Genomic DNA, 25965 nt, shown 5'->3' on the forward strand with positions numbered 1-25965 from the left:
GTAGACTGGTTCTAATTAATGAGTTGAATCTCCAATGAGCCAACTGACTGGCTCTCCAGTCTTTAGTATTTTACATCAAGTATCCCTTCCATTCACCGTCAATTTAGAAATATCCCCTTCGGCCAGTCCAGATCCAAGAAGCTCTTCCCCCAAGAGATGCCAACCCACATCTGGAGGTGTTTACTGGCCATCGTCGACGTCCGTAGCCTGCCAGTCATCTTGACCTTGAGTACTTCTCTGCTGAATGACTGGTGTGCAACGACCCGAGATGTACCATGCACGATCTTTAGCCAAAGCCAAGCACAACCACGACAGCCATGCCAGCCTAGTTTCTACTAGAGGGTCTTTATGACGAAATCCAGCTGCTTTCGATTCGATCTATCTTCGACGCTACAAGGACAACTTCTGGTTAAGAAAATGACCACATCTCTCGGTTTTGTCAACTCTACACGCTCGCTCATCGCGTCTCACATCACGTGACAGCCTCATCCAAGTCCATGTGTAAGGTTTATATGTAGTATGCTTGCATTGATGCGCATTTTATGATCTACCCAGATACTCTTTCTTCTTGCCCATTTTAGTGTTAGCCATCTAGTCTAGTTACAAAGTTGTTTCGGCCGTCAAAAAGGAAGCTCGGGTCATTATTCGTCATTATATGGTGTTGTACTTTTCGAGGCGGCGCAGGTGCCGGCCGCGCCGGCCATGGAGGAGGCGATATGTGCTCATGCCCAGTGGTGTGTCCCTGTAGGTGCCGTAGGGTGGGTAGCGCGTGCCGGGAGTCGCGTGGTAGGGCGCTTGGAACTTGGACGTGAATGGGTTGGTGGTTGGAACAAATAGTGATTCGTGCTTCAGAACCGGGCATACTCCACTCCCGACAAGGCATCAAGGCGTTTCGTCCCCCCTCGATTTCTCTCTCCGCCGTCCGAACAGGGTACCTTTCCTCTTGACGTCCGATGCCTCGTCACTTGATCCTAGCCCCGATGCCACACGTTCGCGCTCAATTTTGACGGCACTCCTCCGCTCATCTCGTTTCTTCTCCACCTCCTCCTGGCTCAAGTGGCCAAAGCCATTTCGTCTCTTGAAGCACGCCTCCATCAGCGCATTGGCGTCAATCATCCTCCTGGGAATCGTCTGCACGACCTGGAAGATCTCCATAGGATCGCCCACGTTCCTGATCTCTTGCTCGCTTGTCTTGAAAATGGCCAGCGCGATGCGGAACAGCGTCTTACTACCCTCGTAAAAGAAGATGTCCCAAACACGCAGCGTGGTCTCGATAGGCAATGTTCCGATAAAACACGACATGAACCAGGCCGTCATGCATAACGTGATGGGGGGGAGCCGCTGTCCCAGTTCGGCAACACGGTTTTTGCCGCGGGCTCTGCGTTTGGGTCTGGCTGCGTCTGATCCGTCCAATTCCCCTCCGATCTTAGTCCAGACAGCGGGCATCGCATCGCGCAAAGCTTCCATTAGCACGCCCAGGTCGACGTTGGCACCTTCTAGACTCAGCTCGTGCGTACCAGGAAGATACACACGGGTTATGATGTTAAGTAACCAGAACGCATGTTCTTCTGACTCGACGAACAGGAGTAGCAGACCGGCCAGGAAGTTGAGAGACTGACAGTAGCCAATGCGGGGGTTGTAGATGGAGAAAGCGTGGAGAACGCGACGAAGTGAGGATATCATGGGGGTTTCGTCGGGTCGAGCTGCGTTGCCCATCGGCTCCGTCACGGTCTGCTGGCTGTTTCGGCTCGGCGGTGCCTGGGATGGCTTCCCAGATCGAAATTTGATGTTGTCGGGGAAGGTGCGGTGTAAATCTCGCTCAATGGCTTCGTCGTCGACGTCTTTGGCCTCGGCCTTCAATAGGCTGTCGTAGACTCCTGCGTGCTTGGCCACGATGGCGGGGCCACCTGCGTAGTAGAACCATGCCGCACCTCTCCATTCCGGGGGGATGCCTTTGCGAACAAAGCGTTTCGTCTTTGCTGATCGCTGGGGGAATCGATTTGGATCGTCTGTCATGAGCCCGCTCTCTTTGAGGAAAGCTGTCCATTTCTTCCTCCTCCGTGCCATGTAATCTGTGTAGCCACTGTTCCAACTGTCGTACTGCTCTTTCGTAACATACTGGTTCTCTTTGCGGAAACCGTATCGATCTCGCGTGTCGTCGTTCATGTCCGTGTCGGTTGTCAGATGCGTAAACTGCCTTCGCGGCCTCGACATGGGAATATCGTCGTCGTGGTTGTCTAGTAGCTTGCCTGAGTCGTGTTTTGTTCCATGGGCGATGTCAGCGTTGATTTCTATGGCAGGCGATGTGGAGATAACCGAGTTGCGAAACACGGCAACTGAATCGCGCACCGCCGCATTGGGGCTAGGAGCCGGACCAACTTGCGGGGCTCTGGTACTGGCGCCGGGAATTGGTAGAGCGTCCGTCATGGCCTCTAGCATGGCGCTCCTCCTGCGGCTGCGTTCTGAGCAGGCGGTCGCTGGTCTCGAATCGTCGTGGTGATGCTCACCCGGTGCGGGCGAGTCGTCGCGAAACCCCTTAGCGTACATGCCCATAACATCGTCAACGCTGAGGCCGTCGTCCAATTGCCCGTATATCGAAGTAATGGAGCTGGTCTTGGTCATCAAGCTACTCCTCTCGGTTGTTTGGGTTCCTGGGGCCGTCGATGCCGACAGCTGGGAGCGGTAGCTGGATCTTAGCTGGTCTTCGGCTGATGCCATTTTCCGTAGGGGGTTTCGTGTCAAAGAGGCGCCATTTTCATAGGTCAAGGGTGGTCGGGTAAGGGATGGGTTTGCTTGTCGACTCCTGCCGCGGACGCTATCGCGCGAGTGGAGGTCGGGCGAAGGGCGGACGGGAAGGGATGCGAATGTGGCGGCGGACCGGTTGGAGGAGATAGAGTGATTTCGTTCACGAGGCCACAGGAGATGTGGGTTGTGAGAGGTGTCGGTTTGGGTCGGGTCGGAGATTGTAGACGCCGTGTTTGTAGGATATCGAGATCGGAGGGATTCGGGGTATGATTGCTTCAGGCTGAGGCTTGGCTTCCGCGGCCTCGAGAAGTTGTCCACCAACATCGGGTCGCCGACAACATGCCGACTCTCAATTGAATTCATGTTGATCATTGGGCTCAATGGCGGGCAATCATCTCTGATTTCCGAGGTTTCGGAATCAATGCTATGGCTGCGTTCCCCGTGTGAATTTATTGGTGCAGGGAAGTGGGCAGTCGTAGCCGTCAATGGCAATTGGAGGTTTGCAGGGGAAGCAGACCTTTTGTCGTAGAGATTAGTCGAGCTGTTGGCGAGAGATGCCCAGCGGGGAGCGACGGGTGAGAGCGGCGTGGGCGGTGGCTGGGGACCGAAGTCGTACTGGGCCGAGGGTGTGTCGAGATCGGTGGTGGCCGAGGAGCCGGGACGGTAGAAATTAGGATGTTGTTGCGGACGCAAAGGTGAGTGTCGAGATGGTGGATGTAATGATGTTGGGTATTCTTGGTATTCTTGATCCTCCTCCTCATCGACGGGACTGGGGAGGTCTGACATTGGGCTGGTAACTGTCACGGGGGTCGAGGGCTGCGACGACGTTGGTGTCTGTGTGCGTACTCTTGAGGCATAGAGCCCAAACTCCCTGAACTTCAAGCTCCGTTCTCGTCTGACACTTGGCCCGCGAACAGACGTTGCAGCAGAAAACTGGCCGGGATCCCCCTCGAATACTGACGTCCCTGACGGCCCTGACAATGGCCCTCCTTCCATCTCGTCCGACGGGGCCATTGCTTGTGCCATGGCGGCATCAGGTTCGTAAAGGAACAAAAAAACAGCTTCAGATATAGGCCACGTTGAAAGGACGGTCAAGACAATGAGAGACACGTTCAATCCAATTCAAGCTGACATCCACAAGTGACAAGGCCCGAGTCTTGACTTTCACCCCAAGCGGGAAGACAGTGGGGACGGAGCAATCGAAGGCAGGTACGAAGTACTTAGCGGGAAATTCTCTGCTGGCGGGGCCGTGGCCCGTCACCTCCCAAAATTCGCAGCACAGCACAGATTCCCTGCTGTAATTGCTTGGCGAAACGCCTGGACGGACGCTAGACGGCCGCCGCCAGTGCCCGCTTTATATACGCGGGTGCAGACGAAAGTGCTGGTGTCGAGCGAAATATTAGGTAGACAGATAGACGGACAGTCGGAATTTTAACGGCAATTGCTGTAATCCCAGATAGCAATACAAGATAGCGTGAACATGAGGCGAGGTGTACGGCTCGCGTTGAATTGGATCTGCTGGGACCCTCAAGACGGACGTTAGAGAGCTCTGGGAAAGGAGAGAACCTGGATTGCCAGAATGCGCCAATGCAGCTTTAGAATCGTGCAGCCGAATGTCCTGCAGGGCAATGGATCATACCGCCCCAGAATTGCATGCGGCACCTACAAGGGCGCTATCGTCTGACTTCGGGATTGCATATGCGAGCTGGCCAATCCTCGTACGGTAATATGTCTTCACCTGCGTGATAGAGGATAGAGGATGCAGGTCGATATGCATACGTTGTGATGGTCTCGCTGCATACCTTGCGGCTTGAGGGATGACGAGCGCCGTTCGGAACACAAAGTTGCTGAGCAACTGGACTGGGCAGGTTCCACCGAATTACAACCACGGCGTCTGTTTCAACGGCCGGCCTCCTCAGGGTCGTGTATGAGTTGAGAGGGGGCAGAAAGATAGCCGTTGACGCAGTCCGGACTTCCCGGCTTCAGCCACAGCCAACAGAAGTTCAGACTATGAGACAGCGCTACCATGTATCTCGCAGCTATACAATAGAGCAGTGCATTTGGATAGTGGTCAAGTGAAAACACTTTGAGGCACACGCGGAGGGACCCTATGAACACTATGAGCAGCCCTATTTGTTGGCAGTTTTGGTAGTTGGACACCAGTTGGACACCAGGTCGATGTCAACCTGCAAGCTTAGTTTTGGCTGTGCTGAGCTCAGCCGACTCACTCGAAATTACAATTTGACAATGGCACGATAGTCCGTGGACGAATCGCTGCAAAGTGCTGAAATTGGATTGGAATGGGCCGCTGTGGTGCCTGAGCGGACATGAGACGGATTGGGATGTCACGCTCGGCTCGTCCATCCGCCCCTTGTGCGTGTCCAGTCGGCTGTGTTATTGGTCGAGACGGGCCAAAAGAGGAAACCGAAAGGAAGGCACCAGGAACAAATCAATAGTTCTACCACACCCCTTGCTCCACGATGATGTCAATTTTGTGACAGCTCTCCTCAGCAGTCCGCAGGTCCAATCTTCAGCGTCCCAATTCATTTCCATTTACATCAGACAAGAACAATAGCCCACATTGCAACGGTACTTTAAAGGAGTCTCATCTGTCAGCAAATGCACAGTCATCATTACCGACCCTCCCGTCACTGGCTTTATTGGGTTGAGCATCTACCAACAAGACCGTTCAATGCTATAATCGTTGACAAGGCCTGATAGCATCCATGCCCAAATTCTAACTTGGTGGTCCACTGCCGTGGTTCAAGGGGTTGGTTCGGGGTTCGGGGCAGTCGCTAGCGCCCACAAGGCCATTTGGGGTCTAGTTCTTACAAATGGGGTTGCATTCCTTCCTTCCCAACGAGATTTGGGGCATTTTTAGAATTTCGGATTTCTGTGCATGTCGCATCCTCATCTCTTTTCACAATTCTGCTGTCAACAGATCTCGATGATTTTGTTACCAAAAACAGGCAGTCCTGACCACAACACAGAGCGGTCTGTCTCTGTTTGCAACGGTAAGTGTCGACTATGTTCTCTCATTTTCAGCTCTCTTATCGTCGACGAGTCAGTCATGCCCAAGTCCAACGTTGGTTGTCAGCTGCACCCGCCTCACAAGCGATACCCGATATCTTCGGGCCAAGAAACCATGACCTTGGACCTAGATATTGATCAGCAAGCCAGCCTTGCCAAACAGATGCCTACGCCCTTAATCGCTCTGGAGCTGCACATCTCCCAAGCAGGAAGCCCAGCCAAACAGCTGCGCAGAAAGTCTCACGTCGAGAGAGACTCATACACCAGTGCGATTATGCTGCAAATTCTCTCCTGTCGTGCAGCTGCTACTCAGAGGTATCTGTCTGCCTGGTAAATTGGCGATGCCAATTGCATCGTCGTTAAAAGGCCCTCACTCTCCAATATTCTTTCATTTTCGGTCATCTCATTTCCATCGCCTTTCCCCTCACCAGACGCGCTTCACAGCATCATCAGAGTTACGTCCCATGCTCGGGGCAACCCCCGAAGGTTGGTTTTTAAGTTTCGGTGCTGGTGCAACATCGCTGCCAGGTTTGTTGGTACGCGTGGTTGCTTCTACGCGACGCGCCTGGAGACGCTATTTCCGCTCATCCTCCCATATGCCCGCGATCCTCTTGATCGCTGTATAAGCAATCATTTGGTCCTTCGTCTTAGCGACTGCTTTGCCGATGCAGACGACGAGTAGCATATACTTGTCTCTGCATGCGGCCGAGTCGTTATCAAAGTTGTCGAAAACGCCGCTCGTTGCTCACTATCTAGGATAATAGTCACTCCGGTTGAAATCTACCCGCAGTCTGGGAAATCTCCCCGCTGTGATGTACTGCAAACTACTTACTTCCACGGCCTCTTGTTCCGTTTGCTAAAACAAGCAGGCCTCTGATGATTATGGACGCACTCCATCGTGAATCCTCATTCGCACGACGACTGTGCAAATAGGGCTGCCTTCACTAGGCTGGGGGTTGGTTGCGGATTGGTGATCGACGACGGCACGGGAAGGGAAGGGATGATGCGAAGGGCACGCTTGCGAGCATGCCGTTGCGCCGTTTGCTTTTTCCAGTTGTGATGACGGCCATCATTTTAGAGGAAGAAACCCCACCGCTCCCCCTCACCTTCGCCCACGACTCTTCACGTGATGGATCGGATTCGACTATCCCCGATTTTTTGGCGCAAACCCAGAGCTCGTCAAGCTCGATTTTCCTTTTTGGGATCCCTTTTCAGGGCAAGGCTGCTGCGAGCTGCGTCCTGCAGGGATAAGCTCGTGGGAAGGTCTGAGCTCTTCGCTTCCCGCAGAGACAGCCAACCAGCCATCGTCATTTCGTGTCTATTCCCGATGAAGCTTCTCGGCCCAGATCGCAGCTTTGGCCAGCAAGTGATCCGAGTACCACACTCATCACCCGCAGCTTGGTGGTTCTCCCAGCGCGACCCACAATGACAAGAGGGAGGCCCACCCTGCCAGCCTACTTCCCCCAGTCGTGCTCGCTGCCAGCTGGACGAGCGAGGAGCAGCAACCAGCACAATGGGCGGACGTCGCACGCAAGCAAGCTTAGAGCTCCCCTCCGCCCCCTCTCTTTGCTGGCCAGCTCCCAGCTTACGGACCTCTCGCTCCCACCTTTGGCCCTTCCCCCCTTCCTCAGTAGCCGTTCTCAAGCGCAACACCCAACGTTCCCCCCAGCTTTTCCCTTCCCCCTTACTTTCTCTCTCCCTCACACATCCTCCAGGGAACGACACTGATCGCTTTTCTCTCCCTCGCCCGCGAAAATCACACCCCTGAAGCCCCATTGACCTCGATTTGCACCGCCAAAACCTGTTCCAGCCATGTCATCGCGCAAGAGAAAGCAAGACGAGGACGAGCTCGTTGCCCTTCCCAGTGACGAAAGCGAGGAGGAAGAGGAGTAAGTGCCGTCCAGCATCCGCATTCCTCCTTTCTGCCACTCTTGCCATCGAGTGATGGTGTGTCCAGCTCGATCTGACCAGGTATCGCATTCAATGCGCCAACACAGGCCATGCACCTCACAGTAGCGCATTGCCAGTTCCTTGGTCGCAAAGGATCGCCTCCCATAGCGCGAGCATGTTCATCGGCTTGTCACTCACAGAGTCCTAAGGCGATGCCAATGACACTTGTTAATGATGCACATAGATACATCTCAGACGAGGAAGACGGAGAGGAAGAAGGCGACGACGACGATGAGGAGTACGACGAAGAAGCTGATCCAGAGGAAGAGGGAACCAATGGCGTCGAAGGTCAGTCATGTACCAGCAGCTCGATGCTCAAATGCCGGACTCAATCAACCGACATCACTTTCGTTCTTCGGATGCCCCATTCTACAGCCGTTGGTCAATCATCCATGGACTGACAGCAGCCAGCAGACAAAGCTCCTCCATCCAAGAAGCGAAAGATAGTCGAGGCCCCCGCCGACCCTGTCCCCGCAGTCGACGACGGCGAGGAAGATGGGGAGGAAGAGGAGTTCGATGAGGAGGCTGAGGGCGAAGGCGAAGAAGAAGAAGATGGCTTTGATGATGAGGGCGAGCCCGAAGAAGAGGGCGCCGATGAGTCTATCAAGGTGAAGGTCGCAGCCCCTGTCGCCGAGGAGAAGATAGCCGACGAGGTCATTGCTAGTGGCCTCGGCGGCGACGATGAGGAGTGACGCATCACACAACATTTCTCCTTCATCTTGTCAACTTCCTTCTAGCTCCAACACACTATCAATCTTCGCCGTGCGTAGAGGTCTATGCCGTCTTACCCATGATTTGCTCCTCCTTGGTGGAATTTCCTATACCGTCATCTACACCCATTGATTCTGCTTCAAGAACATAGAGCTATCGTTTCCCAGATAGTGTGTTGGCGACGGCAAACGGACGGGTATAAAAGGGGACGCCGCTAGATGCGGCTGATAGTAGTGTTCAACAAGTTAATCAATCATACATACCATCACAATGCTGCTTCACAGTCGACACTGATGGAGACAGGAACAGACCACAAGAGCTTAATACATTGCACCGTGAGACTCATCGAGCTACGAGAAAGCATAAGCTGCCGCTCAAGGGGCCATGTATTCAGACGTTGAAGTTGGTTCACTCGAACCAATTCTCAATTAATCATCGCGGGTCTGGTCTCCCCTTTTATGTGTGGGCTGGCTACATTGCCCCTCTCTTTTCTACGACCACTTGCAACTCAAACCCCACATTTACATCCCCACGCACTCGTCACAGTGCTGCGTCGTCGAATCGACCTCTTCCTCTGCAAGTGTTGTTCTCTCTATGGTTGGTTGGCCACTAATAAGCTCTGTGGGGGGGGCGACGAACGTAATGCGGCCTTGTGGCGGCCCGATGATGGGATGAGTGGATGCGGCGACCTGTCTGAGAGGGATCCACTCATGAAAGTGGATGCAGATTTGGATCCTTATAGGGCGGAGGAGAGGGTTTGAGATTTTGAGCGTTGGATTGATAGGTCTGACGGGTGGTCAATCACGATAGGTGGACGGACTGCGGCAGTTGACCGTAGACGAGGACTGGGTCGGATTGAGATGATTGAGCTTGAGGTGTTCTTGCACTTGCGACGCGGGCAATTCAACTCAAGCAGCAATTTATGACTTCATATTCTCCTTGCCACCTTTTTCGTTTCGTTCCTCGTCTGCTTTCCCACCACCGCCCAACTCAGATTCACGAGACAGCCGGTAGCGCAGAACCTCCAACACCATGTAATGCCTCTCCCGGCTTTCAACAATTCGAACGAGCCATGGCCGTTCCGGTCCGTCCAAGAAATCGACACACCCCCCTTTCCCAATTCCTCCCCTTCCGGCACGCACGCGTTCAAGTCAACGATCACGAGCGGGTCCCCCTCGAATATCACATTGTTGGGATTCGGATCGTCGTGCGACAGATCCAGCCCCGCAAGTTTCTGATTCCATTTTCGATGCCCTAGCGATACACCTCCATGCCGAGAGGCAGCGCAAGCTCTGTACGCCACCGCTCGTAGAGCATTTCGGCGTACTTGGCGAGAAGGGGACCCCGGATCTTGCCTCCCTTGACGACACAGCCCAAGTACCGTACGATATTCGGCTGCGGGTTCTTCCTCAGCACCTCGCCGACCTGCACTTCCTTTCACTTTAGATTGTGGCGCGTCTAGTCCGGTGAGTTGTCTTGGCAGGTATCCAATTTAGGCAATTTGACGTACGAGTTGGGCGGAAGCGAATCAGGGGCTTGGGTGAGGCTGGGGCGGTAAGCTGGCCAGAGGACGTCGTCCAGCTCGGCGAGGTTGCGGCTGGCTAGGTTTCGTGTGCTACATTGCGTGGTTGCGTCGAAGTTCTCGTATTCGTCTTCACGATGAGGCTTGTAGGGGCAGACCATTTTGCCGTCCTCTTTGAGGAACGCCATGGCGCTACGGTGAATTTCCATGGTGGCTGTTCTTCAAGGCAGAAGAAGACTTAAGCATGTTTTAGTAGAGGCTTGAGATGCTTGGGTAGGTCCTATCAGCTTATTTGGCGTGGTGTATTACTTGTTTTGACAGATGAGAAATGGACTGGTCGGAGATGGCCGGCATGGGAGGGAGCAACTTCAGAGAACGTCGTATTGTTTTGCCGTCGCAGGGTATGTTGTTGTAGTTCAAAAAGTCCAGACCATATATATTACTGGAAGCATATTTAGCGTACCCATACCCCATAACGTCCCACACCCAGATCCGGGACACCCCCACATGTGGGACACCCAAAAATGCCTTATCAACACCGCTAGCCTCTAACTTCAACCTCTTTTTTCTTTACAAATATCGATTCAATCGTTACAAAATTTTATGTACGTCTTCTTTACACTAATATGAGTCAATATACCGAAGATGATATTTATCGAGCTCTTCAAGCAATAGCTACCGGTCAAAGCCTCCGAAAAGCAGCATATGAGCATGGTGTCCCAAGGTCTACTCTTTCACGACGGATTCAGGGAGCCCAGTCAAGAGATATAGCCTTCGCTGACTACCAGAGGCTCTCTCCAGCCCAGTAATCTCATCTGGCTGAATGGATTCGATTCCAGACTGCCCTAGGCCTCCCACCAACCCATCAACAGCTCAAAGACTTCGCCGAGCGTATCCTACAGATCCACAGAGACACCGAACCACTTGGAAAGAACTGGGTCCAGGCTTTTATCAAGAGGAATCCTTCAGTCAAGGTCCGGAGAAACAGAGCTATCGATTCCCAGCGTATTAATGGAGCCTCAGCTAATGTGATCAGGCAATGGTTCAAATACCTCGCTATCCCTGAGATCAAAGCTATTAAGGCCTCGAATCGATACAATATGGATGAGACAAGGTATTCTAGAAGGTAGAGGATCAAATTGTCTTGTTCTAGGATCATCTGAGACTCGTTCTATACGGAAGAAACAGCCTGGATCTCGAGCTTGGACATCTCTTATAGAGTGTATCTCTGCGACTGGTACTGCACTACCCCCACTTGTGATATACAAGGGGAAGTCTGTACAGCAGCAGTGGTTTCCTCTAGACTTGACTCCATACGAAGCCTGGAGGTTTACAGCAACAGAGAATGGGTGGACGTCAGACTCTACGGCTATTGAGTGGCTACAAAAGATCTTTATTTCTTTGACTCAACCAGAGGACCCTGAAGAGACTAGGTTACTTATCCTAGATGGGCATAGTAGCCACGAAACGACAGATTTTATGTACCTCTGCTTCATAAACAAGATACACTTGCTTTTCTTACCGCCACACACATCCCACGTTCTCCAGCCTCTCGATCAGTCAGTCTTTGGATCCCTCAAGGCAGCCTATAAGAAAGAGCTTGGTTACCTTAACCAATGGGATACTACTACTGTCGTAGGGAAGAGAAACTTTCTCCTCTGCTATAGAAAGGCACGTTTAGCAGCATTGACCATCAAGAACATTATCAGTGGATGGAAATATACTGGTCTCTGGCCTTCGAGCATAGCTAGACCCCTTATGAGCCCCCTGCTCCTTGAGAATACGTCAGCACCAATCAAACAGCCTAGTCAGACTTGCAAAGGGCACTCTAGTAGTCAGGACTGGGCGTTAGAGGCATCAGCAGTAGCCTGGTCAACGCCTAAGAGGAGAGATGAGCTCCAAGATCAACTCAGCTTATTCAGCAAGCTTGATAATGATCCAAATACCCAGCGGCTACTCTTTCGGAAAGTTCAAAAGGGCTTTTATGAGAAGGACTACCAGTTAGCTGTCGCACAGCAAAAGATTGAGGCAATAGAGGCAGAGCTTGAGGCTAGTAGGGCTAGGAAGCGGAGGAAGGTCAAGATGAGCCCTAATTCGAAGTTTACTAATATCAAGGCTATTCGGAAGGCTCAAATCGAGGCTGGTGAAATTGAGGGTAGTACAGATGAGTCTAGAGAGTCTGAAAACCCTAGTGATGGTGAAAGCTGTATTGTAGTCGCATCAGAATAAGTGTAAAAAAGGTTGAAGTCAATGGTTATAATATACAGCATCATTTTTAGGCGTCCCACATGTGGGGGTGTCCCGGATGTGGGTGTGGGACGTTAATCAAGTTGGCTACATTGTCTTGGCACCGTACGAACAACTTCAATAACTTAAGTACAACCAAAAACTCAATTTAAACCAATCGGAATCCTCTTCCTCGTACGCCTCTTCATTATAATAAGCACGAGCAATATTTCTGGGCTCTCCGCAGATCCTATAGCGCCGTCAGCGTGGTTCGGCCGTTCTCATACAACGACTTACACGTATATTATTCTGTAGCTACAGTTTAATCTCCCGTTAAGACTAGAAGTCCCAAGCGTCTCGTGAACTAAGAGATGCTCTATCTTATAGCTATCGGTTTTTAGTCCTCTAACGACGGCTTAGCTCTTAATCAGCCCTTCGAAGTATAAGGTAAGTATATATCGTACGACCGCCGAATCTCCTAATTCCGAAAGATTGTAAATAGATTATCGAGTATCGCGTCGAGGTAGTATTCCGCGTTTTCGGTTAGCTAGAGTTATACGAGGGACATCATACAGTCAGTCAGTCAGTGCGTCGGATACTTGATTCGGGTTGCGATTGAAGCGCCTGACACGCTAGAATTATATCGCTTTCTTTCTAATTTGATCCTATCCCGGTGTGTGTAAGGATGTTAGTTGAGATGTAGTTCGCGCGGTGCTAAGAAAAAGTGTCCAACTTGCTTATGGGATACGTTATATGATGTATTGAAGATTGCTTTGTAAATAAATTCTTACTTCACTAAAGTCTTCACCAACACTACTCAGGGGCCAAGCCCACACACTTAATCACAAATTGAGCTGAAAGTTTCGGGCTATGGAAAAGCTTCCACATGTGCAATATAACACTATTAGAGTTGTTAAAAGTCATAATCATGACACATCCAAAACACATATACTAGCGGGTCCTGGTATGGTCAATATACGATGGCCAAGTCGGCTAGGACGCCATTGCGTTGCATTTACTGGCTTTGTCGATGATAGAAGACGGCTTAACACATGGTACATCATGATATAAAGGAGGTTTGTTCTGACATATGGTGAGTATTCTATATCCCTAGGGTTGTCTTCGTCAGGTGTCTATGTTGTGTGATAAGAACAAGACCTTCAACCCTCGTCACTCCTCGGAAAAGCCACAAGACAAACTGCTATTGCCATTTTCATCACCGCCTTGGTCCCTCCAAAACCCTAATTACATAACAAAGAAATGACATAGCTGCAATCAGGTGGTATTACTACGAGTTGCACGTGGTATACACTGGAATATCGAATGTATCCCATATTATTCCACTCATGTGGCACGGTTTACAGCGTCCTTTGGGGCAAAACCAATGCGTGGAGGGTTGGCAGCGTCGAAGACGACGAAAGCTGGCTTCAAGAATGAGTCTCCGAGGACTACAGTCTTATCGTCCCGATGGGACTGCAGCGCGCCGACGCATTCAGTGGTGTGGTCCCGCTTGAACTTCATGCCAATCAAATAGTTGGGAACGTGGATTTTGATGTCCTCAACACCATAGAAAAAGTCGGGAAGTTCCGAATTGCAAGGGTAAATCCACACATCCGTGTCCAGGGGAAAGTGATGCTTGTCCGGGCCGACCCGCTTTGCACCATCAACGTTTTCCCAGTACCGGCGGACGATCCCTTCGGGCATCATGGTGAACGGACTACCCAGGGCGATAATAGCGGGTATATCTTCATTCCTGTAGACGATACCGTCACCGATAGCCCAACCCGTGGTGGTAAAACCCCATAATCCCGCCTCGTTGTCGACCGCAGTGTAGGTGATGCCGTTTATATACGACGGTGTTTTCATGGCGCCAAATGTAAATCTTCCCGCTGTGGCGATATTTAGCAAATCTTACGTAGTGAAAAACACGCCAAGGGGTCAAACTGACGTCTTTCGTGGTAGAGTTCCACCGTAAATGTCGGGGCTTCCAAATCTCCAGTCATGTTTTCCAACCATGTCTTCTGCTTTACGGGCTCCACGAGGTTGCGGCTGCCGAAGGCGAGTCCCAGTTCGCCTTCGTGTCCTTCGCGATCGGGCCGTAGGCTTTTTTCCGTCAAAACAATTTCCCTCACCGTTTGTACGACCTGGTGCGGCGTGATAAGTTGGCCCACCTCAACACTGTCGCGATAAACAGGACCACCTCGTTTTGAGTCGTTCCAGTAGGCACCCTCAATCCACTCGGCGCTCTTACTGTCATCGGGATTATAAAGCTTATGATGGCTAACCAGATATTTGGGCATGGCATCGCTGTACACTCGAAAGTCGGCGTGAGTTGTGCTGAGTTTCATGTTCAAGACCTGGGGAGGATTGCCGATGCTCACAAGTATCGTGTGCTCCGTAAATTCGTAGCCGTTCAGCACCGGGGATATCGTTACGGTGTCATTGAGGCGGTCCAGCTGAAGCGGGGCGAAGGATTCGACTTGGGGTGCAGTTGATGCCGCAGGAGCTAGGATGGCGAGGGCGGCCAGTGCAATAACAAAGTAGCCTGCCATAATTTTCGTGTGAAAGTTGGGTTTAGATAGTAATAGGAATTGCTTGCTTGCTCGACGCAGTGTCGGATCGAGATAATTTAGATATTATTCGGTGAAGTTGTAACCGATAATGAGCTTGTTTCGCAAAGAGTGCTACCTTTTATATGTGGAAAGATTCTTTAAGTTAATAACAAGTTTGGTAGTCGGAGGTACCCTATTGGCGAAAGTAATATACGAGACTCGAAGATTCCCATCTCCATTGAAATATTTGGTAAAGGTTATCGAACCTGGCTGCAAAGAACGTTACGGTGCGCGATTCCAGTATTTTGAGTTTGGTCCAATGCCACCGTTAGGGATACTGGAATTCTCTCGCAATAGCCGGCTTTTGGCCACCCATCAGAGTGGAGAAAGCCTTTCCTGCCTCTAGTTGGAAGTCAAGGTTCAGGAGCCCAAGGACATAACGCCCACTAATCTCTAGCAAAGTAGTAAGATAACTACTTTCAGAATTCATTGTATCATGCTTCCGAACCTCATGAAGATATGGACTGGTTACAGCAGAAGCATATGCATGTCGTCTTCAGGTGCCGCAGTAAGCGGCTAACATAAATAAGGGCACCCCGTGAGGCTGAAATTAGCCCCATGAGAACACGAGTACTTGTAATGCAACAGCATTTGGCCAATGAATTGCGATTTATGTCTTTGGTTGACGCTTAGCATGTGTACTGGTTTGTAAGCTTGGATAATTGAGAAGCTGAAATCTTGGCCCCCTTTCCCGAGTAGCAAGCAGTCCACGAACTATATTTCGTACTCGAAAGGCCCAATACATGGTGATAGATAAGTATCGCATAGTAGCCATGAATTTTGCGTGGGAAACTTTGCTGTTATCGGTACTATTCTGAATAGTCCTACTTGAGAACTAATTTGTGATGTTTGGTATTCCTGGGCGAAGCAAGGGTTGGAATAACTGTCGTCAAAGACGGGTACGATGTGGCGCGTCAACACTTTACACCTCATAATCACTCCATAAACTACTGTCCAACATCGGCACATGAAAATCTGCTTACAATAGACTAACAAAAGGGGGAAAGCCCCTCTGTAACGCTGTAAAAAGGCCAGCTTCGAATGTCTCGGTTACATACGTGCAACGGAATTATGACATACGTTTACTGACCATCTCTAGCACCTATAAGTTCTCTCAACACCACTACGGAAAGGTGGGTGGCCGGAAAGATGGGGTTATACGTTAGTAGCATTGCTAATGCCACTGTAATAATTGATCCACTTGAAGATCTCCTCATGCCAAACCCTGCTGTTCTCCCGGTTCAAAACCCAGTGGTTCTCATCCGGGAAATTCAAAAACTTGGATGGCACGCCCTTCACTTGTAACAGGTTGAAGAGCAAGATTCCCTCACTGACGGGAAGACGGAAGTCGAGGTCGTTGTGGACGACGAAATGTGGCGTTTGCCAGTTGTCCACGTACAGGATGGGGTTCCAGTCGTAGTAAGGCGAGCCCGGGGACAGGCTGGACTCGTTGAAGACGCCATGGAAGTCGTGTTCCATGAACCAGAGCTCCTCGCTAGCCCACTGGTTCAGCGTCGAGGTCGAGCCGTCGTGGGTGACGATGGCTTGGAACCAGCGGCCCATTTCGTGGCCTTGAATCCTATTTTGGTTGTCAGAACGGCCAACGAGAAGAAAAGGAAAGGAAAGAAAGCTTACCAATTCGACATGTACCCTCCAAACGAAGCACCCGCATGGATTCCCTTAGCGGTATCAACATACTTCAGCGTATCATTCACATACTGCCACGCATGGACCACATCCCAATACGGATACGACCCCCACTGCCCCTGAATCGCATCCGTCAAATTCTGCCCCCAGCCACTCGACGCCGTCGGATTGGGCGCGATGACCACATAACCCTGATCGGCCCAGACCTTAAAATTCCACCTCGTTGACCAGCTGTTGAAGTGCGCGCCCTGGGGACCACCGTGCGTGATGAAGGCAAGCGGGTACGTCTTGCTTTCGTCAAACCCTGCCGGATACACAATCCAGGCCTGCTGCTCAATCTCGGACGTGTTAGATTTGTAGTAGAACTCAGACACGTCCTCGGGGCTTAGGCCTGCGAGTTCGGGGTCGACTTTGTTGGCTTGGAAGTAGATGGTATCGACTTCCCCCGTCGGGGTCACGGTGTAGATATCGCGGCTGGTCCAGATCTTGGAGTCGGAGACGAGAATGTTGGAGTTGGGCAGGACGTAAAAGCCGGCGGCAACGCCCTCGTCGGTGATATTCTTAGGCACGTAGGAGTCATCTGCCGAAAGGGGAATAGGGAAGATGCGCTCGCGGCCTAGGTCGGGCGCGGAAACGTAGATAGTGGATGAGTCTGATGCCCACTTCGCGGTGTCGGGCGATCGGTCCCAGTCCCCGGCTAGACGAGTCACGTTGAAGTCGGCGGCGTCGGTGCTGGCCACGTACAAGATGGTACGGTCAGACTCGTAGTAGATGCCGTTCATCTGGAAGTAGGCGATCTGTTCACTGGAGGGGGAGAACTTGGGGGCCGAAGAAGCGCCCTGGGCATCGGGGTAGGGGCCATTGGGGTCTCGCGGGTTGATGGGCACGGCATCCGAGGCAGTGCCTTCGAAGTCGACCAGGTAGATCTGACTGCTGGTGAAGTTAGCCAGAGGCAAGTTGACGTCCTTGGTCAAGAAGGCAACTTTGCTGCCGTCCGGAGACAGGTCGTAGTCGTCGGCTCCATTGAGGTCGAGTGGGCTCTCGGCGTACGTGACGTTGTGGATGCCAGTCACGTAGTTAGTAAGCTGGCCGTCGAAAGAGTACGACCCGTTGTTGTTCTTCAGAGTGCCGCCGAAGACAGCGTTCAGCCTCTCGGTGCGGTAAGCATCCTGGCGGTTCCATTAGCTGCCGTTTGCTTTGAATGGATTGTCCAGTTTCGGCTTGAATAAACTCACCCAATGCCGAACATAAATCTGGGAATAGATCCTCGCAGAGCTCGCAGGCTCGGTGGCAAGGGCTTCATTGTACGCAGTCCCATTCGGGTACGCCAGCGAGTACACCAAAAACCGGATGTTCCCGTCTGACGTGAGCACAGCCTTCAGACCGGAGTACGGCGCTGGCAAGGATGCGATCAAAGTGGCACCCTCAATTGACTCCGCATCGGCGAAATAGATGCTGATGCCGCCATCCTCCTCCTCATTGGTGCCATTGATGTAGAGGAGGCTGGTAGGCTTGGAACCGACAAACACAATTTCCGAGATGTCATCCCCAGCATACCAGACAGAAATGTCTCCCGACTCAAGATCAAGCCGGTTCCATACGGTGGATGCCTCGCCAGTTTCAAACGAGTAGTTTGTCGCTGTGAATAGCGCAAAGTCCTGTCATGGAGAAGGTTAGTTTTGTGGTTGCAGCAAAGACTTGAGGAAATTGGGCTACGAACGCCACTTGGGTTAGGCAGTGCATCCGAGTATCGATTCGCCGCCAGCATCCCCTCTGGCGTGATTGCCGTCACGCCACATAGGGCTGTCAAGGCCGCGACTGCCCACGTCTGAGTTTGGAATCGCCTCATCTTGAGATGCAGACTTCAACTGACTTGAGCAAAAGTTGAATGACGGCTGAAGAGTGCATTCACAAGGGGACAAGGAGAAGAGTGCGCCGCGGTTGCGGTTTTATTAACTTCTTGAACGCCTTGCATTCTTGTAGGCAGCAAGCGCGATTTCGCGTTGCGCCATTCTCCGCTCTTCGTTGGCCAAGCCTGCATTCCGTTGCGACCTGCTCGTTTGGGTGAATTAACCCGTCACACAATCGTACGCCAGTCTCATTGTCCGAGTCAACGGTGGGGTCACTGTTTTCCCGTCGTTTAGAAGTATATGCATGCGGCTGTGCCGTTCGCTCACCTCGATGCTCGTGAGCTCATCTTTTTGGAGTAGCTCAGAACCCAGCTTTTCTTGGAAGGCCCCTTGCGATCGTCACGCTGCACCGTAGGCGAATTCTCCCCGTAGTTCTGTATCGTACCGAATAGGGAATCGGTGTTTACACCTTATTCCGAGCTGACAGCTCGAGAGCTTGGCAATCCAGTGTGACATGAAGTCAATTATTGTTGGTGCTTACATGTCAACCAAGGACAGGCAGGTGGTTGGTGAAAGCAGGTAGGTGCATATTATTAGATACAGGGGTCGTGGGAAAATGGCCATTAGTGTGGAGTGGCTGAGATTACCAGCCGCTTAGCTCCGGACCTTTCCTGCAGAGCTTGGAAGATACAACCCATTTAACCCACCACGTAAAATACATCACGATTCAATACCTGTCTATGTCGTTGTTAGCTGCCGTTTCCAGTAGCTTCTGCGATAGGCGTAAGCAGCCAAGAAAAACTGCAAGATATAACCTGCTATAACCCCGGGTAGCCTACATTCGAAGCCGGTCAACCGGTTGTGCGACGATCGCTAAAGGTTATTACGGTGAACACCGTAAATATTAGGGTCCAGATCTATTGTGGCACATGTCCTGTGGCTTCAACCTGTCAGCTACAGATATAAAGTAATATCTTCTTCTTATACTTGTTCTCTACTAAAAGACATAGACAGACCCTAGGGTTTATACAGCCGTATTTCCTACCTGATGGTTAAAGGCCCACGAATCTCGACAAGTCTTAACCGCATTGACCACCTTCTTATATGCACCTCTAATTTGTCGGAAGATTATACGGCCACAACAATAATGCGTCACTCATTCACTTTGCAATTATTCTACATCCTCACACAAAATGCCTGGTCCGGTGGAATATACTGCCGATGATTTCGAGTAGCGAATCAAGGATGCTCAGAAGTAGGGACACCATGAAGAAGATGAAAATAGGAGAGCGCGACGAGACTTAAAGTAGAAGAAAAGCGTTATAGGGTACGAACTGTTGGATTCCAATACCAGGGGCTGCATTGGTATGATAAAGGCGCTTGGGGAACCACTCCCAAGTTAGCGTCTGAGGGGTCCCTAAATACTACAATCCGTGCCTGCCTGCCTGCCTTCCTTCTATCCCTCCATACCGGCTACAACTTCCTACACGTACTTGTGCACTCGATACAGATACGTCTGAAGAAGAAGATTGAGATTGCTTTTGATTGACAATTTATGCCGTGGTCAAATTATTACGATTCTAGTCATATGGTTTAGGTTTAAGCACGTCGCTTGCTTATTATTTACGTTATCTGTTAAGTAAACAGTTTAAGAGGACTACGAAATTTGGGGATAACTTGTCGGATTAGTTAATAGTCGAGTATAATGAAAACATAAGAAAACGAGTATCTAGGCCATAACATTCTCTACCCCCTCTAGACGATGTTTGACTGAGCTATTAGCTAAGCAGTCGAATCATCCCAGAATGTCACCATCTCTGCCGCAAGGCATTGCTATTGTACCATTCTGCTAATGTGTGGCGTGGCCCAAACTCGGCGCGACCTCATCTCTTGTTGAGCTTGCTCACTGCTCGCAGGTGCATCTATCACGAAGTGATCAGATATCAATTCCGGAAGCACACGGTATTCTCGACTCACACGCCAACTTCTGCATGGCGAAGAACATGCAGACGAGCTGTATCTCGGTGAATTCGTGCTGCACCTCAAGACCGCTCTCTGAAATATCACTGGCTTGAACCCCTTGATCACGTGTTTCAGCTAAATCAATTATGGTTAGAAATATTAGAAATTGACAAAGCCTAAGCTGTGGTGACACATCATGACTTACACATCGTGACTTACGGTACGGTAGAGCTCCTTCTTCAGGATCCCTAGGGACAGATTGTGCTTCCGTGAACGGCCTAATGGGATGCTTTCTCGAACCGTTGCGAAAGACCGTATTGGTAAAAGTGTGGTTTCTTCCAGGGCAAGGAGGAGATGAAGCTTGCCTTTTGCCAGTTTGATAGCTTCTTCTTGTCGGGAAAGGCTTCAGTAGTGGCGCTGAGCTGCTCCTGCCATTACGGCATTTAGCGCACACTTCATAATGGCAAGGGAATACACTAATCATTGCAGTTTCAGATGAAATGTAGATGCATCAGTATCGACAAATCAAGTTCAAACAGCGCGCATTTCTACATTGGTAGACTGGCAGCGACAACACCACGTCCAAATAGAATAGGTTTTCCACGGCATCTGGCCGCCAACAAAGCTTTCAGTCATAATGGGGTTTTTACCTCCTGATTAGCTGCTGGAGTAATACGATACTCGCAGTGTTGATGGTCCTGTCCCTTAACATAAGGTTGACCTCAGCTGCAATATAAGTGATGGTGCACTGGGGTTTACCGCGCCCAAGTTGGATTTTACAGGCCCATCTTCAATAAGTGAAAAGCGATGAATTTCAAGAGAAAAGGTCGGGCTACAAGTAGTTGTATGCGTCCCCGATTTCCTGCCCAGAAACTGGCAAATAATACATGCCTGTACTTTTGGTTCTAGAAGCTCCATACCGGTATCTCGCCAGAGACTACAAAGCGCTACACGACACCATAGCCAAAATCCTTGTACGTGGCCTCACTCCAAACAAATTAGGAATGAATGGATACTGATTTCCGGAGTCTTTCTTAAAGTAGTCAACTGCATCTCTCATTGCGCTTGAAAAATCGTCGACTGGTCCTGATATATGATTGCTCATTTTACCGTTCCCCACTGTACCTGGAACTGGATCCAAGTTCAGAATAGTATCAACGGAATCCTTATCCGAAGGACGGTAGGGATAGTCGTTCCAGATCATAACGGCGATCCACATATTGATACGCGTCCAGCATTGGGCCCAACTATTCGGGTTGAAGGTTTTTTGTGGGCGGAGCCAAAGATCGGATGAAAACGATCTCCTGTCGGGTACCAAGACATCAGACGAAGTCGTGGTTAGACGAGTTGTGACCTTCGTCATAGGATGAATGTGCAAGTGACGGGTGCATTCCATGCACGGCATGTTGTCCGCGTCGCCAAAAGTGAGGAGTTCAGGATGTAGGAACCCTGTTGGGCTTCCGGCCGGGCACATGATGTCAATTCCAAGCAATTCATGTAACCCTATCGTATCGGTCGGCTTTACCATGATCTAGATGCGGAGTTTGGATTGATGACAGATGAGAAGTCCTGGAGCCACTTTGGGCTTGTTGATGAACTGCCCTGCGCTAGTTAGCCCTTCCAATACGTAGCAGCGAGACCAGCGGAACAACTTGTAACATTCTGGATTGCACGCATAGTCCCATCCATCTTCTGTTTGACGGTGACATGATTCGGCGCCGTGAGCTCTCATGACGTGTGGCTTGCGACGAATATAGCATGCCCGTCTGAGCACTTCGTACATCGTTTGCTACTCAGCGCGACTTCGAGGTTACCATAACCTGCATTCAACAGGCCCAGAGGGGCCTAGAGGACCACCGCGTAGCCGGTTTGGTGCTTTCTTACGCATATCCTAGAGTATTAAGGGGGGTTGTTTCAATCACTTAGAACCCCACAAAAGTTATTTATTCCGCGCAGGTACACCCATGGGGAGTCACAGCATCCAATCGAAACACACGCCGACATCCACTGCCAAGATGAAATCAATTCACGGGGCCTATGACGCGCCACGATCCCCCTTCATTCGACGTCCGTTTAAGCTCTTGGCGCCAAGCTTAACAGGCTCTGTTAATCTATCTGGAATGGGATCTAGTCCACGATCACGCAAGGACCTACCCATTTTTGCGTGACTATGGGCAAAGAGCCGCAGAGTCGCCCGACGACATCTGGGATGTTAGCGCCACCGTGTAGCCACTAAATGAAATCTGATAGTGAGGTCCACTGTTGGGACAGGGCTGGCCAGAGCTGACGATGCGATTTGAGGAAAGTTTTTACTGACGCGGCCCTCCTTGCTCACGGGGAGCAGGCATCGAAGAAGTTTGCGGACTCCAGCAACTATCCACGAGCCCTCCCGGTAATCAAGATGGCACTCTATTGGTGACACCCTATTCGAGGTGCCCCTCCGGAGAAATATGCAGGATTGCCGATGAGGAGGCTAGCATACGCGGGGAGCCAAGTCGTGGTTATAAGACTCGGGATTTCCATCGACTGACAATAGAGTCTTTCGTTCTTCAGCTTGCGTCTCTACACTCTTTCTAAGTGACAGCACCTGTTCTTTTTATTTTTCTTGTTTGTACTACCTGCTCATCAGCTTCTATTCCACACTAGCGCCAGTCGCCCATCCCTTCCTTACCTACATTCAAGATGAAGTTCACCATTGCTGCCACAGCGCTGTTGGCGACTATTGCCTCCGCCTCCCCCGTCTGCCTCAGTGGCAGCAGTAGCAGTGACAGTAGCAGCGCCAGCAGTGGCAATTCCACTAGCTCTGACTCTGGCTCTACCTCTGGGTCTACCTCTGGGTCTTCCACTGGCTCTGCCACTGACGCCTGCGACGTCGGTTACTGCACCCAGAATGGCGGCACCACCGGTGGAGCCGCCGGAACGACCGTCACTGTCACCGATCTCGACAGCCTGACCGAGTACGCCGAGGCTGACGAGGCCTACACCATCATCGTCTCAGGCGAGATCTCCGGATCCGCCCAGATCCGCGTCGGCAGCGACAAGACCATCTACGGCGAGTCGGGCAGCTCCATCACGGGCGTTGGCTTCTATATCAGCGAGGTGTCCAACGTCATCATGCGCAACCTGAAGATCGCCAAGGTGCCTGCCGACAACGGCGACGCCATCGGCATCCAGGCCTCCACCAACGTCTGGGTTGACCACTGCGACGTGTCTGGCGACCTCAGCGCCGGCAAGGATGATTACGACGGTCTCGTCGACGTCACCCACGCCTCCGAATGGGTCACCATCTCCAACACCTACTTCCACGACCACTGGAAGGCATCGTTGGTCGGCCACTCCGACAGCAACGCCGACGAGGACACTGGCACCTTCCACATCACTTACGCCAACAACTACTGGAGCAACATCAACAGCCGCTGCCCCTCGCTCCGCTTCGCCACCGCCCACATCATCAACAACTACTACGAGGGTATCTTGACCACCGGTATCAACACTCGCATGGGCACCGAGGTCTACGTCGAGAGTTCCGCTTTCGCTGACTCTGCCGATGAGGCCATCACCTTTGAGGACTCCGACGAGACCGGTTACGCCGTCGTTGACGATGTTGACCTTGGTAGTAGTTCCAACTCTGCTCCTGAGGGAACCATCTCCCTCAGCGACTTCCCCTACGACACCATTGAGCCCCTTGGCTCTGATGCGCTTGCCAGCACCATCCCCACCACCGCTGGCCAGACCTTATAAAGAGGTTCTTACCCTTCCGAGTGAAGGGTAGGTGCTCACTCTTGAACCAATGACGTCTGGCATTGCCCGCCGATTGAGATATCGTCGTACAATGACGGCTGCAGGTTGTGTGTGCTGTTGGTCGTGTCAGAACTCATCAGGCTGGAGGAGGGAAAACAATTTTATTCTTGTATATACGCTGGGTTTTCCGTATAGTTTAACTCAAAATTTACTGCTCCGTTACGACTTGCTCTTTACTATCTGACTTGATGTATTGTATTATGCCCAATGACCATTGCTTATGTAGTTCAAGCTGAGCCTGAGCCAAGGGGTCAACTATTCGTATTTGGTCAGCCTAATATTATGGACTTGACCTTACATAATCCGGGTGAACCATGCACAAGCGCTAACTAAGCTAAAACTTCAGCATACGGATAGGGCACTGAGGTCCCAGGGTCGGCTCAACCCAACCAACCACACCAGCACCCCCGGATTGGTGGAAAATTATATAGTAGGCAAAATGGTTGGTTTGCACTGATTGACACTGGCTGATATTAACTGTACGAAATGGGGCCGTCGGCGACCTCGTCGTCACTCTCAAGCCTATCGCCGGCCAAGCCTCGGATCCATCACAACAATAATGACCTTCTAGTGCCAATAGTGTAAAGAGTCTCTACACCAGTCTAGATGCGTGGCTTCAGAGCCAGCACTCGAGCACAGTTAGGGTCGGATCTTGCTGATTGCTATTAGGGAACATAGTGAGAAAAGAAACTCTGACGAACGGGGCTGAACTTTTGTATGGAAGGTGAAACTTGATGCTCTGCACTTTCTGTCAATACAACAAGTCCGATGTTGGTCGTATTATGCGGAAGAACTGCTACGTACATATTCTGCCTTCTTTAGAAGTATGCAATTTCGGTTGGAATCTAGATATCTACTTCCATTCGACATCTACTAGAAGCCTTCCCTCGAGAAACGTCGTCGCAGGCTATTCTGGCAACGTGAGTCACAAGAAGAATGCTGCTTAGGTAGAAACCTGCCGCGTTTAGTTGAAACTTCGGGAGTGAAATTCCTGCTAACTCGGCGCAGAAAAAAACATCTTCGTTAGATGTGAACTCCAACATCATGAGTTATGTATCTGTATTTGTCGGATTACACCAGCCCTTTTCTGGGTCTTTGGGTGTCCAACGACTATATTATAGCTTTCTTGGCTGCAACAACTAATTGATCGGATCTTCCGGTATCTTCAGCCAAACTGATTACTCTGTCCTATCTGCTCTGATGCAGTGCGTACCCTGGGATCGTTGCATGACTTCATGTACTTAAAGGCCCTTATAGCCTGTTGCGCTCTTTGAGATTCCGGGGAGGGAGGGAGGACGCATTCAATTCAATGCTTTGTTATAGCTTGCAATATGTCCAATGGTACTCTTTCGATCCCATCCACAAGACAGACAGCTCAAACAATTTGCTTGACTTGATGTGTCCAATGGTAATGCGATGCAGGAAGCATGGCTGGTCTGGCCCCATCGGCCAACGGGGATAGACATCGGCTACAAATGGCGGACGATGATAGGCCGTTATGTCGAAACAGCAGCATACGAGCACATTCCAGCGGGGCAAAGGCTCAACAAGCCAAATGTTGATAAACAATCCGGGGTGCAGCGGTGTAACATCTGGAACGCGCCCCTTTTCTATTTGCACAGGGATTGTGTGGACCCGTCGGTGTGAAGAGGTGCTTCTTGAAGCTGTACTACTTAAGTCATCCCAAGCAATGTTCACTGTCACACATATAGTACTTACTGCAATTCGATGACTCTTGCAAAATGGACTCTAGGCTGTTCATATCGCTCTCTAGCTGAATATCTCAAGATTTTATCGGAACCATCATTCATTCGCTCCACCCACGCAAGAGCACGCCCAACAGGGGCATCAAATCAAACCCATGGCTTGAGGTCCATCTTCCGAGTCACCCTCGAACATCGGTGCCCCG

The 25965-nt window shown here is 51.0% G+C and overlaps 8 protein-coding genes across 8 annotated transcripts; 2 read left to right on the forward strand and 6 right to left on the reverse strand.

The window, feature by feature from the left end:
• Positions 1-882: 882 nt before the first annotated feature.
• BCR38DRAFT_355499 (uncharacterized protein) lies at positions 883-3741 on the reverse strand (the record flags this gene model as incomplete). The annotated part of the gene is made up of 2 exons (XM_040856954.1): positions 883-3360; positions 3544-3741. The coding sequence occupies 2 exons, from the start codon at positions 3739-3741 to the stop codon at positions 883-885; spliced, it is 2676 nt and encodes an 891-aa protein (XP_040710205.1).
• Positions 3742-6499: 2758 nt separating this feature from the next.
• BCR38DRAFT_115241 (uncharacterized protein) lies at positions 6500-7663 on the reverse strand. The gene is made up of 2 exons (XM_040853417.1): positions 6608-7663; positions 6500-6542 (listed from the first exon to the last, which is right to left on the reverse strand). The coding sequence occupies exon 1, from the start codon at positions 7549-7551 to the stop codon at positions 6955-6957; it is 597 nt and encodes a 198-aa protein (XP_040710206.1). The 5' UTR covers positions 7552-7663; the 3' UTR covers positions 6500-6542; positions 6608-6954.
• BCR38DRAFT_115130 (uncharacterized protein) lies at positions 7664-8656 on the forward strand. The gene is made up of 2 exons (XM_040853416.1): positions 7664-8013; positions 8140-8656. Exons 1-2 carry the CDS (start codon positions 7776-7778, stop codon positions 8415-8417), a joined length of 516 nt encoding a protein of 171 aa, XP_040710207.1. The 5' UTR covers positions 7664-7775; the 3' UTR covers positions 8418-8656.
• Positions 8657-9690: 1034 nt separating this feature from the next.
• BCR38DRAFT_490518 (uncharacterized protein) lies at positions 9691-10167 on the reverse strand (the record flags this gene model as incomplete). The annotated part of the gene is made up of 2 exons (XM_040864531.1): positions 9691-9870; positions 9943-10167. 2 exons carry the CDS (start codon positions 10165-10167, stop codon positions 9691-9693), a joined length of 405 nt encoding a protein of 134 aa, XP_040710208.1.
• Positions 10168-13279: 3112 nt separating this feature from the next.
• On the reverse strand, positions 13280-15003 carry BCR38DRAFT_478675 (aspartic peptidase domain-containing protein). Its single transcript, XM_040863115.1, has 2 exons — positions 14133-15003; positions 13280-14073 (listed from the first exon to the last, which is right to left on the reverse strand). Exons 1-2 carry the CDS (start codon positions 14734-14736, stop codon positions 13529-13531), a joined length of 1149 nt encoding a protein of 382 aa, XP_040710209.1. The 5' UTR covers positions 14737-15003; the 3' UTR covers positions 13280-13528.
• A 421-nt stretch (positions 15004-15424) lies between these two features.
• BCR38DRAFT_115282 (uncharacterized protein) lies at positions 15425-15990 on the reverse strand. Its single transcript, XM_040853418.1, has 2 exons — positions 15887-15990; positions 15425-15831 (listed from the first exon to the last, which is right to left on the reverse strand). The coding sequence occupies exons 1-2, from the start codon at positions 15887-15889 to the stop codon at positions 15511-15513; spliced, it is 324 nt and encodes a 107-aa protein (XP_040710210.1). The 5' UTR covers positions 15890-15990; the 3' UTR covers positions 15425-15510.
• Positions 15859-18292, reverse strand: BCR38DRAFT_504973 (dipeptidyl-peptidase V; the record flags this gene model as incomplete). The annotated part of the gene is made up of 4 exons (XM_040864910.1): positions 15859-16375; positions 16432-17612; positions 17679-18101; positions 18164-18292. The coding sequence occupies 4 exons, from the start codon at positions 18290-18292 to the stop codon at positions 15952-15954; spliced, it is 2157 nt and encodes a 718-aa protein (XP_040710211.1). The 3' UTR covers positions 15859-15951.
• Positions 18293-22937: 4645 nt separating this feature from the next.
• Positions 22938-23996, forward strand: BCR38DRAFT_461598 (pectate lyase A precursor; the record flags this gene model as incomplete). Its single annotated transcript, XM_040862544.1, has 1 exon — positions 22938-23996. One exon carries the CDS (start codon positions 22938-22940, stop codon positions 23994-23996), a length of 1059 nt encoding a protein of 352 aa, XP_040710212.1.
• Between the last annotated feature and the right edge of the window lie 1969 nt (positions 23997-25965).

Source organism: Pseudomassariella vexata (genome assembly GCF_002105095.1).
Source record: "Pseudomassariella vexata strain CBS 129021 chromosome Unknown BCR38scaffold_22, whole genome shotgun sequence".
Classification (NCBI taxonomy): Eukaryota; Fungi; Ascomycota; class Sordariomycetes; order Amphisphaeriales; family Pseudomassariaceae; genus Pseudomassariella; species Pseudomassariella vexata.